This window comes from Phaenicophaeus curvirostris, chromosome 19 (genome assembly GCF_032191515.1).
Source record: "Phaenicophaeus curvirostris isolate KB17595 chromosome 19, BPBGC_Pcur_1.0, whole genome shotgun sequence".
NCBI classification, from domain to species: Eukaryota; Metazoa; Chordata; class Aves; order Cuculiformes; family Cuculidae; genus Phaenicophaeus; species Phaenicophaeus curvirostris.
The window spans coordinates 11,101,826-11,115,645 of record NC_091410.1 but is presented as its reverse complement, the minus strand read 5'-3'; the positions used below and the strand labels follow the sequence as shown (position 1 = coordinate 11,115,645).

Sequence of the window (13,820 nt, the reverse complement as noted above, 5' to 3'; positions counted from 1 at the left end):
CACTGCATATTTGGTAAATATTTCGAGCAGGACATTGACAGCATTTTCTTTCTGAGAAGACTAGCGTGTTCCTAATTGTTGAACGTTGTGGCTAAAATTAATCTTTTAAATGCTAACAGAGAAACTTTATAAAACAAAAATAAACAAACTATTTCAGATCACAGCAGTACGAGTTTGACATAACCTAGCTTCTTGTTAGAGCTTCAAATGTCCCTCACTCCCCCTCACAGGCTGTGAGTCAGCGGGGAAGGAGGATACTTAGATTAGAAACACCAAACTGTGGAACAATGATCACACAAATGTTATTTTGGTTGCACTTCAGATGCTCCTGCAGTTAAAATCTGCTAAATTAGGAGAACTGCAGTGATCAGAACCTCAGCTGATAGCTGTGGAGTTTTGACTTGGTGACCCCAAATCGCAGCACCAAAACAAGTTTTTATATCACTCCAAAATGTGATTAAAGTTTGACCCCAGCTTGTCACAAATAAGCAAAGCCCAGAATCATTATTTCACTTTTCCTGCAGTGCTGGCAGCGTGAGCCCTGCCTCTGCTGCTTTTAGTTATCTGTTAATTGAAAGGTGCTTATTGACAACAGGAATCTGATCAAATAGGCCCCTGAAGCCAGAGGTTTCGGGTGCATCATCATCCAGTGAAAATTGTTATGAAGTTGGCATCATCACTGGAGGAATAGGACCATATCAGTGTCACCCCAGCACTAACCATTTTGCCTTAAAAAGATTTTACTGTAACTCTCAGGAGCCTTTGGTACATAGAGATGCACACGCTGGAGTGATAAACAAAAGCTTCTTAATGACAGTTCCGTTATTTCATCCCATAGCGTATCCCAAATGTCCTCATCCTCTAAAGATGCTGAGAAGATAATGTTGTTTTTTCAAAAACATCGGTCCCAACAGGAGATGCTCTGCAGAAACAACTGGAGAGGAGACAATTTCAGCAGAGATCGCTCTTTGAATCCCTGCATTATGTACGGACGCAACATGTGATGGTGGTTTCATCCTTTATTACAAGGAACACAAGGAACCTTTTATCTTCTGTTTACTGGGATGGGAATAAATACAAGGAGTTAATATGTAACCATCCTTTTGTGGATGCCTTTACTTTTAAGGGAAGAAACGCTGGACCGAGGGCCACTCTGGGAGCCTGTGGACTGGCAGCCATGTACTCGCTGGCACTGGTTGTGTGCGCGGTGGCTCTGAGCCACTGTGCTCTTGCAGCAAAAGGTAAGCGTCTTGACTTTCAAAGGGCAATATTATCCTGAAGTGGAATGAGGGAAGCTGGAGAAATCACTGGGATTTTACTCTTTAGACTATTCTGGTCAAGCATTTTGAAGGGGAATTTTCTCTGAAAGCTATTTCCTCTCTTTTTCCCTTCTGTCCCTTCCTCGGTCTCATCCTACGGTGAGGTGAGCTGCTGTATACAAAAGTATAAAATGGAGGAAAACAGAAAAAGTATTGACAGAAGTCATGGAAAGCAGGTTGCCTGCGTGCCGGGGGAGCATTGCTGGTGCCAGGAATTAACCTCGCTCCGTTCCTCTGCCCAGCTCCCTGCTCATCTCGCTTTCCCCTCCGCTGCAGGGGCTGCCTGGCACAGCTCCTGCCTTGCTTTTCTCCTCCTTTCCCCCATGCCAAGGGCTCTGGGCATTGTTTCATGTGCCCTCTCCCACTGTTTGCTACGCATTTCTACAGCATGAGCTTTGTGTTCCTCTGTTCTCTCCCCACAATCTCAGCACGAACCTCTCTCCACATCCTTCAGAGGAGCGCAGTCTGCATCCTCCGTTTCTCCCTCACTGCTCCCCTCCCGTTCTCACTCCCTGGGTAATGAGTTGTTCACACTATCAACATGCTAAAGCTGCTTTGGAATCAGAAACATCTAACATAACAGAGCATTTGCCCCACCGAACAGAAACACTGGGCAAACCAGAGAAGAAGAAATATGATTTAAAAAAAGAAATCATAGAATTGTAGAATGAGTTGAAAAGGACTTTAAAGATCAACCAGGTGCAACCCTCTGCCATGGGCAGGGACACCTCCCACTGGCTCAGGGGCTCCAAGCCCCATCCAACCTGGCCTTGAACATCTCCAGGGATGGGGCAGCCACCACTTCCCTGGGCAACTTGTTCCAGTGCCTCGCTGCCCGCATTGGGAAGAAATTCCTCCTCATGTCCACTCTAAATCTGCCTTTTTCCAGTTTACAGCCATTGCTCCTAGTCCTACTATCTTGTTTCAGGCTGACACAAAATGAATTTGGATTAAAAGTTAAATGCACTGGTTTGCTTTGAAGCCCTTCTCACCCTCTTTTGTCCCACGTAATTTACCACAATTGATGCACTTTGCAGAACACCTTTGTAAATCCATTTTGAAGCTAAAGTAAATTTTAGTTTAAAAAAGTGACACAAAACATAATCGGGGCCACTGAAAGAGCTGCCAAGGAGAGGAAGAGGAATACATCTTTCTTCTGGATGATACTGATAGCAGCCATCAGCTGCCTCGGGAAGCTCCGTATCTATAGGTAGCAGATTTAGCTCCGTGCAGGAACATTCTATAGTTGATGGTAATACAGAAACCCATGCTTCCAGCTGAGAAATAAAAACCACTCCAACTTGCTGCCCAATATCTTGTCAAGTGTCTCCTCTCCTCCAGTCTGTCCCAGGCCACCAGAAGTGATGTTTGCCACAATTGACGTAAACAAAAGCGTGTATGACGTGGGTGAGGAGATAGAATATACCTGTAGGCCTGGGTTCATCCCCAATTCCGGGCAGAGGAAATACACCTGCCTCCCGACTGGCAAGTGGCCTATGAACACCCTCTTATGTCTACGTAAGTAAAACGAAGTAAATCCTGCTCCTAGAGGTTATGCCCTGCGAGCAATCTGCTATATTTACAGAATCACAGAATCATAGAACAACCAGGTTGGAAGAGACCCACCGGATCATCGAGTCCAACCATTCCTATCAAAAAACCTATTTATTTAAACCTATTTATTTCTGTTCTCTGGTCATTCTTCCCTTACTTGTTGGAAGACAACTGGGTGTCGGGGAGAAGGGGGAAAAGTAACATGGGAAGGATCTTCCCATACACGTCCCATGCTTTGCCTTAAGCCTCTGATCCCAAACGGTGATGGAGGTGAAACTTAATCTGACTCAGACCAGCTGTGCTTATGCTCTAATGATGTATATGGCTTGATAACACCCGCATTTATTGTACCCCTCATATTGTACCCTTCATTGTTCATTTTTATCATTCCACTGCATAGAAGTTATTTTCCCCAGACAATCAAATGTTAAAAATTATTTAATCACAAAAAAACCCTTTGATACTATTACATTTTGATAGAAATTTAGACTAGCCAGAGTTATGAAGTGTAGTACATAGGAATAGAGAACCATGAAATACACCAGGAAGCCTTTATGATCAACTTGTTTCCACTATCCTAACTTCATGCCTCATGAAATGATACTATCCCTTTCTTATCTTTAATTAACAGCCCAGAGATGTCCCACTCCTGGACCCTTGCCTCACGGAAAAATTGATTTTACAGACTTCCACTATCAGAGTTCTATAAGTTTTTCGTGTGAACCAGGGTAAGCATTCCCTTTCTCACGCTGTTAAATAAATAACCTAAATCACAGTACTACATTCTAGCATCACCTGCTCCTGTATTGCAAGCCAGAGAACTTAGAAAACCACACATAAAAACCCACCTCCACTTCAGAGACTCAAAACAGAAAAAGCAGGTCTGGTGGTTCTGCTCTGTTCAGTCTTGGGTACAACGCTCTGGAGCTTTCCTACTCCAAAGCAATGTCTTACAGATATGGAAACCATCAAAATAGCAGAGATTTTATGCAAAGATTTATTCCAGACTGCTTTTCCCTGGTTTTTAAATCCTCTTATTACATCATGAGATGAAATCCTACAGCAGAGAGAAGATAATCTCCATCTAAGTTGTTATTCTGTTAGGATCTGGAGACTGAAAATTCCGTTTCTGTGCCTTTCCGAGCTCAGTAAATGAAATCATGAGGTTAATCCTAATCTGGTCCCTGGAGGAAGTGCACTTTCACTCAAGGCTACTTGCCAGTTTTAGAAATGAGAATGCATTTAAAGAAAAATAGTTATGGCAAACAGAGGAAAGCATTTGATAGCACCATGCGGTTCATTTTGCTTCGATAATGAACAAATAAACAGTACTTACCTGGGAAGGCCACAACAGAAACATAGCCCAGAGCTCACTGAAGAGTATTGGGAGCCTCAACTACCTCCTTATTCCTCAAAACAGGAACAAGATAATAAATAAATAAACACCAAATGTAGCAATGGGACTTGATTCAATTTTGCTAATTGTAATTCACTGTTTTTCAGCCATGTGATACTGAAATGATAGGTACGCAATGAATATTTCTTCAAAACTCAGAGTAAATGTTAATAATACAAGTACAAAGGATGGGAAAAAGTATTTAGAGAGCACATGAAAATTAAATGGAACTATCTGGCATTAAAATAATGCACCTCAGTGACTCTAGTTCTTAAGAGTGTTAAGTCCTTTGCAACAGTTTGATCCCAATTGCCCTAATTAGCTAAGAACTCCTCCCAAGAAACCATAACATTTCTATTAGCAATCACAGATCAATACTCACTGCTTACATATATTCACAGTATTAATCAGTTGTAGAAACTAATATATAAGTTAGAATATGTAGTTGAAAAGGCAAAACATGTTTTTGTATCATGCCTTTTGCCTAGATACTTGCAATACCCAAACACCAACAGTCTTTAACATTTGAATCTATTAAGTGCTAGAACTAAAAAGATCTTCAGAGCTGGACTCCCAGGTGTGCTTGTGAGAAATAGTAGCCTCCCTTGCAAAGAACTTCATTCTTCTCCATGTTCATTAAGCTTCTGATAACCAGGTCTGTTTGTTTTCAGTTACAACCTCATTGGGACAAAAATGAGCCAATGCATGGCAGACGGCAAGTGGAGTGGAACTTTTCCACAGTGTCAACGTACGTGTTTAAAGACTAGTTTAAAGAACTACTCTATCCTTATTACAGAGAGATACATTTATTTTACTCTGAATTTTATACTCTTATTCAGAGGCCTCCAGTGGTGTCATGCAAAAAATGGTTAGGGATAAATCAAGAACAACACTGTATGTTTGGGTTTAGATGTGTGGATTCTAGTTTTAGAGAAATGCAGTTTAAAGGTCTGTACAAAAGCCCAGGATCAGGGATGCTATTTACAGCTGAATGTAAGATGCTTATCCACTCAAATTCATTCTCCCTGTGCATAAAAGAGGATATTGTTATGCCTTTGCCACTGTTAGAGCTGGTTGTGCTATGACCTGTCCTGCGTAAACACTTTACTGAAAAAGCACTATACTATATAATATTGTCTGAAGACTGTAGCAAAATTAATTACATATTAATTACATATTCTAGTGGTCCTGAGACTTTAATCCGAACTTTTTGTTTTGTTAGCTACACTTCCATGAAAAGTGGTGCGGGTTAATTTGGTTATTAGCATGTTGCTCCTGTAGTAATAATTTGACCTTTAAGCTTTAGTTTCTATGAATGCTGTGCCTTTCTAGCGGTGACTTGTGCTCCTCCCTCAATTCCTGAATTTGGAGTCCTTTCTTACCGTCGCTCCAAACCTGGAAATATTTTGACGTTCCTGGACACAATTACTTTTGAATGCGTCCCTCCTCTCGCCCTCATTGGGAATGAGACAGCTACCTGCACGGCCAACGGGAACTGGAGCAGCATTCCAGAGTGCAAGGGTAGGTAACTTACTTTTATCCAGACCTAAAATTATTGCCTAGAATTGTACCTATAAACCTATATGAACAACCTCACTAGTTCTGTTTACAATTGTTACTGCAAGCATCCAGTAGAATTAGTCTGAAAGTTAGTCTCCTGCATGCCAGATGATTGCCAACAAGATTGCATACAATGTGGGACTGACAAAATATTTGCTGCAGGTAGAAAGGTTATGCAAACAGAGCCCACTAAACATAGCTCTCAGTGGAGAATCAGAGCCTGGCCTCCACAGCACAGTGAATATTTCCTGCTAAATGCTAAGATTAGGAAAAAAATTTCACAGAAAGGGTCACTGGTCCCTGGCAGAGGCTGCCCAGGGAGGGGGTTGAGTCACCTTCCCTGGAGGGGTTTAAGGGACGGGTGGACGAGGTGCTGAGGGACATGGTTTAGTGATTGATGGGAATGGTTGGACTCCATGATCCGGTGGGTCTCTTCCAACCCAGTTATTCTATGGTTCTATGATTAATCTAAGGAATAGACAATTTACCCTTAGCCCTAAGAACTTCATTGGTTTCAGGAAAACTATGCCACATTTACATAGGTTTTGGCTATAACCACAGATTACAATAAATGTGTATTTAGAACAAGTAATATTTACTCACAGGGGTGGGTGTTTTCTTTTTTTTTTTTTGTAAAAATCTTTCCTGTGCAAGAGGCTGAAACGAGTCATCCTGAAAGTTTTATGTATTTTTTGAAGTATGTACTGTGTGTTTATAACCGCATCATTGATACAGCTTTGTTTTTATTTTTGTACCACAGTTGTCACATGTCCAACTCCCACAGGAATAGAAAACGGATTCCTAGAGTTTGCTGTTCGTAGAACTTATCACTATAATGAAAGCGTTAGCTTCGGCTGCCAGTCCAGCTACGTGCTGGACGGACCTAAGCATTCCCGATGTGAAAAGACTGGCAACTGGTCCACAAAGCCAACCTGTAAAGGTATACGTGTGCTTTCTGTTAGAAACCACGTCTCAAACTGAAAGACCACCACCCTGATTCCTAGTGAGCTATCAAACCTTTGTGTCCTCAGAAAAACAGAACAGTAATTTCAAGGTTTGGACAATCTAAGAGCACTCCCAACACTGAATGTTGCATAACATGGTATATTTGAATTGACTTCAATAATCAGCCATGCAACTTTATTTTGCCTGAGTGTTCCCTCTCCTCTTTCTATTTAATATAACCAGGAATTTTAATTAGGCTGGATTTTTACTGGAAACTTTTTTGACCCTGTACTTAGGGGTCTGACTTTCTTCAGCATTGTAATACCAGCAGAAATGCCCAATATCTGTGGGAATCCTCATTTTTCATTCCCAAACGTCACCTGTACAGATTTCTGACGGGCTTTAATGTACCCACTTTTCAAAACAGAGTTCCAATTATCCTTAGGTGTCACTAATAAATGGCTTGTTTTACAGGACCATGTAAAATACCAGTTAAGAAAGCTGTAGTATTATACAATGGTGAGAAGAAGAGAGTTCAGAATGACCTCAAGGAAGGCATTCAGCATGGTGAAACTGTATCCTTCTTCTGCAAGAATAAAGAAAAATCCTGTGCCTACACTGTAGCTGTTGCATGTCAGGATGGAAACCTCACTCTCCCCGCCTGTTTCAAAGGTACGAGCTGCTCTTATCATAAAATAGCTTCTCTTGGTGGGATAACAAACACTTTATTGTCGGGAGCAACGTCAGAATTCATCTTTGAGCCCTACTTGCCTGGCTAATTCATCTGCCTTATGCTAAAGTTATTGAATATTCAGGAAAGAATGGCTTGAGATAAGGAGAGAACGCACAGCATGAGTTTGCTTAGATACATCAGAGCCCTGCTTTAATACCAGTCCTGTTCTTAGGAGGATTTGAGCTTTTTGGGGGGGATTTCATGAATCCTTGGATTGTCTGCAGGGGTAAAGAGCCTGAACACTGCTGTAGCCTTGAGAACCCACTGCATTCACTCACATTTTGGTGGATAGTTCCCAGGTGATGCTGACTGCTAACACATTGGTTTTGACTTTGGACCAAGTGTTGAAAATCAGCTGACAGTTTTAGTAAGGAATTGATGCTGGAGGAACTGGTTTACAGGCACACAGGTTTTTAGAATCAACAGACTAGATACTGAAGCTTGTTAGCAAGAGGAAGTGCTTTGAATTTGTTTTATCGGCATTGAATATTCCTTGCAAGTTTTATTTTCATTTGTAAGTGAAGAAAAAAATGCCTGTGCATGATGAAAACATCTTTCCTCACATTTGGCTTGGCTTCTGATGGATGTAGCTTAGCCTTCATCAAAACATAAATTAAAATAGTGTATTTATTTTAGCGGTTTACTATGATGCAAAGATTGCTTGCTTTCCTAACCGGGTCTATGAGACATGTTTTCAGCTCTCACACGTTTCAAGAGTTTAATCTCAATCTTAACTTCTTGTTTGCAACAGAACGTGGCTTTTTTTCAAGTCTTGTGAAGAAGGACCCATCGGACATGAAACCATGCGAAGATGAAGCATGAATCAGAGAAGTAATGTAGTACTAAACCTCTGCCTTACTGAGACAAAACATTATCTACGAAAGGAAAACTTAGGTCCTGCAAGTATAAATTTCCAGGCAAACTCTGGGCTCACTGCAAATGCAGTCTCAGCTGTTTTGCCTACAAGTTTCCCTCCCAGCCTCTTCCACAAGCTATGACACATTATTTTAGCCAGTAACTTTCATCTTCTTTTCTCTGCCTTCTTCACAAACCCTGCAATACTACTTCTCTTTCTGTATTTCCAACATTTATGCAATTGCAAATTACTTTCTCAACAGAAGTCCCTTTACAATAAAGTGATTTTCATCCAATGTGTTCTCATTTAATATTACCTAATCATCAATCAAATCCTTTAGCTCTTATCTGATTTATACAGCATGGCCTTCATCATTAGTAATTAGCTGGGTTCTGATTCCATTACCGCTCGCCTGTGATAGGGAATGGACCTTTAATTATAGATAGACGGAGGGTCATCAGCTTAGGATTTTCCAGAATTTACGTAAGGAGAAAGACTGAGATTTCCAAATGAGTTTAGAAGCCAAGTATCAAACCATAGTTTAAATGTCAATAGCGTGAGATAAAGGGTTATTTTACACTTCTAAAAACACGTGCTGGATTTAATAAGAGTATGTATGTTTTCAGCTTCACCTGATAGTTTTGTTTTAAACAACAGTTAATTTTTACCACTGTTTCAATATTATGCAATGTAACTGATTCCTTTTTTATCAAAAAAAGGGTTGTGCACTATTGAGCAATAGTAATGATTTCTGGTCATTAAGTAGCTTTGAAGTAAACTATGCTTTTAATTTGATTTATGGTAGAGGCAATGCACTGGTGTGATCCTGTCTGGCAGGTTTTGTGCTTACGCCTGTATTTCCATTCAGAAAAAATAATTATAATTTCAACATACTAGAAAGTGATAGAGAAATATTTGTTGCATATTTATAATAAATTGTCATGAGTCATATGTGGTTCCCTCTGAAGTCTAAAAGCCTTCTGTGTGATTAAAAGCAGAAGTAAAGCTACACACTAAGCAAGCTACTATAGAACCTTTTAAAAGGACCATTTAACATTAAGATCAAACTACTTGTAAGATGCTACAGCTACCATTAAAAAACTCTGAATGTACTCTAATTATCTTTTTTCATGAATATTTTAATAGTATGACCGATATAATTTATTCTTATACTTCCTATTTTTCAGGAGAGACTGAGGCAGCAGTTATTAAGTATTTAATGCTTTATGCTCAGCAATTTCATTCTGTGCTGTAGAGACAGACAAGCAAATTCACGCTAGCAACTGAAGAGGGTATTTCGTGCACACTGTGTTTTGGTTCCTGACAAGTTTAAGTGGGATCCTTGGGTGACATTTGAGTTACAGGCTAAGATATTCATAACTACTTTTAACACATACATAGATCAGCTGGCAGGAACCCATCTGCTCAGAAATCTAGCCTTAATGTTGTGTGGATACATCTCTGGGATCACAATGTTCAGGACAGCAGCTGAGACATCAAACACGGTTTAATATTAACTTGTCTTCCATAGCAAATCACTGAGGGTGGCATAAGTAAAGTTAGCATTCGCCACCACAGTAATGCTACTTTGCCCTGAAATTATTTGTATTTTCCACAAAGACACTTGCCTCAGGAACATTCAGATTTTTCAAAGCAAATTTTCCCTAATTACCTGTGCAGCAGGATAACAGCCGCTCACGTCAGCTGGCCCTGCTTCCTAGCTGGATATGCAGTATTTGCATATTTTAAAGAATCACCCTTAGGAGCCAAGGCTCATATGCTGAATTTATTATCTAGGCTCTTGAAGGAAGGAGAAACAAATCTGTGACCTGCTAAGTCATTGAAGCAGTAAGGTGTTTGCGAATCACAACTTTTCAGACATTAAAGGTTTGCTTAGAAAGTCTGAAAAAGGACATATTACAGCTAGAGGTGTTCCAAAAGCTGGTATGTGTGAGTGAAACCTGTCTTTTTTTTTTTTTTTTTTGGATATTTAAAAGAATGCCTTAAGCTGTGCTCATGTTACTGGTGGCAACCTGCTGAGACAGTTAGACAGGAGAACGTGGTGAAATGAGATGAAAAAGCCAAAAAAAAACAGCAGAGAAAGAAGTATTGAATATGTTTTACTTTAATTAAGTATTTTACAATTCAAATTGGGAATTTGTTCTGTATTCTGGTTGGGATATGTGTGTTCTACAATCATGTATCTACAGTGACTTCCTCCAGAGTCTCAGTGCACAGAGTATTCATCACGTTCATGCTGCAGCTTTAGCTGGAGACCACACCTCAGTCATTTCTTAAATATCTTGGGTTTCTTTCTTTTTTTTGGACAGAAGTTAGTCAATTGTCAAATCAATGCAAGTAGGTTTCAACCTCTTTAGCCACCCTGCTCTGCATCGCTAAGCAGACCCAGAAACCAGATCTATTCTCACAGGAAATTTGGCCTGGAGTACTGCTTCCAATTTCACTGGTTCTGCTACGTCTCGTGTTGTTTTTCACCATATACCAGCAAATTCAGATTTTTCAAAGCATTTTGTGATGAGCACAAAAGAGATATGTTCAAATCTAGAGGCAACGTGCAGGTACAAATCAAGGAACGACATTAAAAAAAAAGTTGGCTGATCAATTCCAACTCTCTTTAGTTGTCAAAAAGCAAAACCTGTCTGGAAAGAGTCACGTTGTTAAGTCCATTCCGCTTTCCACATTCTACCGACAAACCCCTTGTCTCCCGCGGTCTGGACTGACTTGGACAAATTGATTTCATAATGATTACAAAATCCCCATGACAAATCTGGGTATCTGAAGCACTGATCAGAAGTGGAAAGTTGGGTAAGTTCAGCTCTGTGAACACGTCAGCCACCCAGTAGTCTTACTGCGTGGCAAGAACCTTCCACTGTTTTAAAACAGATCAAAAGAAGTCGTATCTTCAAAAAAACTATTAAATGACAGTTATTCTGAATTTGAAATTTAAAGATAATAATCTTTGTAATCGACTCGTGAGAATCCGTCATACATTAAATACTCTATGGCTGATTTTTGCACTGCTTCTCTGCAAATGCTGATTTAAGGACCTATGTGCTGTCTGGGTAGGCAACCAGTGTAGCTGTCATAGCTATCACTGAATGAGCCCTAACACAGAACCATTTCTGCTGAACATTAGCTGAGAAATCAAAGAAAACAGCCAATTTCCCACCGTACATTGAAGAAATTCTTGTTTGATCTCTATGTGAATGTGAATCAAGCTTAGAAGAGCTGAAGAGTTTACTCATTCAAGATAAAAGCACTTTAGATGCCATACGCTCAGTAAGGCCAATGACAGATTTTCGGGAAAGAGAAATAAATGAATCAAAGATGTCAGATGTTTTATTTGGGATCATACATATACACAATCGTGTCTTTGATTCAGGAAGACTGAGGAGCTAAAAGGACTAGGAGATTTCTCTAATTCTTCTGGATTAATCAATGGTTTTCTGGCATGGCTACAAAACAAGTATAACCTGTGTCTTTTGTGTAGAAATGTCAAGCATGCACTTCTATATTTTTCTATTTTACAACACCCCCTCAAATTCTCTGACCTTGGGACAGGACACAAACAACCCATGAAATATGAACAATACTGAGGATACTTAATGTTTTACACTGAACTCAAACCCGCTCAAGGATATACTTGAAAAAATTTTACTTATAAATACTCAGAAACTGTGGATAAAATTGACTCTGCATTTATTCAGCCTACACTTGCAACTTTGGTCTCATTTTATCCACTCACGATTCTGGTGCCCACTACAGAGCTACAAAAACACTGCTCAGACCCAAACGCTACTTTGGCTTTATCAGCTTTTAATTTCAGAGCAGCAAACATTCATCATTAAGATTTGAGTGGAAGCATTGTTTTCCCAATTACTGATCATAATGAAGATATATAAAAAGTCTACATCCTATCAGCAGCAGATGAACCAAAGAAACATCCCAAACAATCCAATTATCTCCTGTTTCTTCTGCACCCTTCACTTTCCTAGCCCAGGCTCTCCTGCAGTGCTGAAACACCAGCCTGTCCTCTGCATAACGAAGACCGAGCCCAACCTCACTGGATTTCTGGCACGTCCCATTTCTCCCTTGGTGCTTGCTCAGGTTCTGTTTGGCCCTCTTGAGGTTTGCGATGTGCATGTATGACTAAGAATGTAAATAGTTACTAGTTAAGGAGCTCCCCGAGTTCAGGAGATCCCCAAGCTTGGCAGCTCCCCTCAAAACTCCCCCAGCTCAGCAGCCCCCCTGAGTTCAGCAGCTCCCCTGTACTTCCAGAGCTCCCTGAGTTTAGGGGCTCTCCCAGCTCCACAGCTCCGTGCAGCACGGAGTTCCCTCAGCTCAGGAGCTCCCCGATTTCAGGGGCTCCCCCGGCACCCCCAAGCTCAGCTGCTCCCCTAGGCCAGGAGCTCTCCCAGCTCAGCATCTCTCTGCTCCCTGAAGCTCCTTGAGCTCTGCAGCTCCCCTGCACCCTAAAGCTCCTCAAGCTCAGCATCCCCCCTGCACCCTAAGGCCCCTTGAGCTCTGCAGCTCCCTGAGGTCAGATGCATCCCAAGTTCAGCATCTCCCCAGCACCCGAGAGCTTCCCCAGCTCCACAACTCCTCGAGCTCAGCTGCTCCCCCGCACCCTGATCTCCCCCAGCTCAGCAGCTCCTGGAGCTCAGGAGCCCCCAGCGCACCCCCAGAGCTCCCCAAGCTCCACACCTCCCTGCACCCCAAAGCTGCCCCAGCTCAGCCACTCCCCCGCACCCCGATCTCCCCTAGCTCAGCTGCTCCCCGAGTTGAGGAGCTCCCCCAGCTCAGCAGCCCCCAGCGTAACCCCAGGGCTCAGCTGCTCCTCGAATTCAGGAGCTCCCCTAGTTCAGCAGCTCCCCTGCACCCCCATCTCAGCTGCTCCTCGAGTTCAGGAGCTCCCCCAGTTCAGCAGCTCCCCCGCACCCCGATCTCCCCCATCTCAGCTGCTCCCCTAGTTCAGCAGCCCCCAGCACACCCCCACAACTCCCTAAACTCAGCTGCTCCTCGAGTTCCGAGCCCCCCCGAGCTCAGAAGCTCCCTGGGTTCAGCCACTCTCTCGCATCTCGATATCCCCCAGCTCCGCAGCTCCCCGAGTTCAGAAGCACCCTGATCTCCCTCAGCTCAGCTGCTCCCCGAGTTGAGGAGCTCCCCCAGCTCAGCGGCCCCCAGCGCAACCCCAGAGCTCAGCTGCTCCTCGAATTCAGGAGCTCCCCCAGTTCAGGAGCTCCCCTGCACCCCGACCTCCCCCATCTCAGCTGCTCCCCGGCTCCAGGAGCCCCCTGAGCTCCGCTCCCCCCCGCCACCCCTCAAAGGCCCTCGAGCTCCACAGGCCCCGAGCTCAGCCCCTCCCCCCGCTCCTCCCCGCGGAAGCGGAAGGGCCGGCGCGCGGGGGGCGGGGCCCGTTAGAACCGTTACCGCCTG

At 42.5% G+C, this 13,820-nt stretch overlaps 1 protein-coding gene across 2 annotated transcripts; it reads left to right on the top strand.

Moving 5' to 3' along the window:
- The first annotated feature begins 1,090 nt into the window (after nucleotides 1-1,090).
- On the top strand, nucleotides 1,091-8,658 carry APOH (apolipoprotein H). Of its 2 annotated transcripts, XM_069872564.1 has the most exons (8): nucleotides 1,096-1,241; nucleotides 2,661-2,837; nucleotides 3,505-3,601; nucleotides 4,941-5,017; nucleotides 5,602-5,790; nucleotides 6,590-6,769; nucleotides 7,249-7,446; nucleotides 8,259-8,658. In XM_069872564.1, exons 1-8 carry the CDS (start codon nucleotides 1,178-1,180, stop codon nucleotides 8,327-8,329), a joined length of 1,053 nt encoding a protein of 350 aa, XP_069728665.1. In that variant the 5' UTR covers nucleotides 1,096-1,177; the 3' UTR covers nucleotides 8,330-8,658. The 2 variants fall into 2 exon arrangements, with proteins under 2 accessions (XP_069728666.1, XP_069728665.1); XM_069872565.1 differs by lacking the exon at nucleotides 2,661-2,837 and having other exon boundaries at nucleotides 1,091-1,241.
- The last annotated feature ends 5,162 nt before the right edge of the window (nucleotides 8,659-13,820 follow it).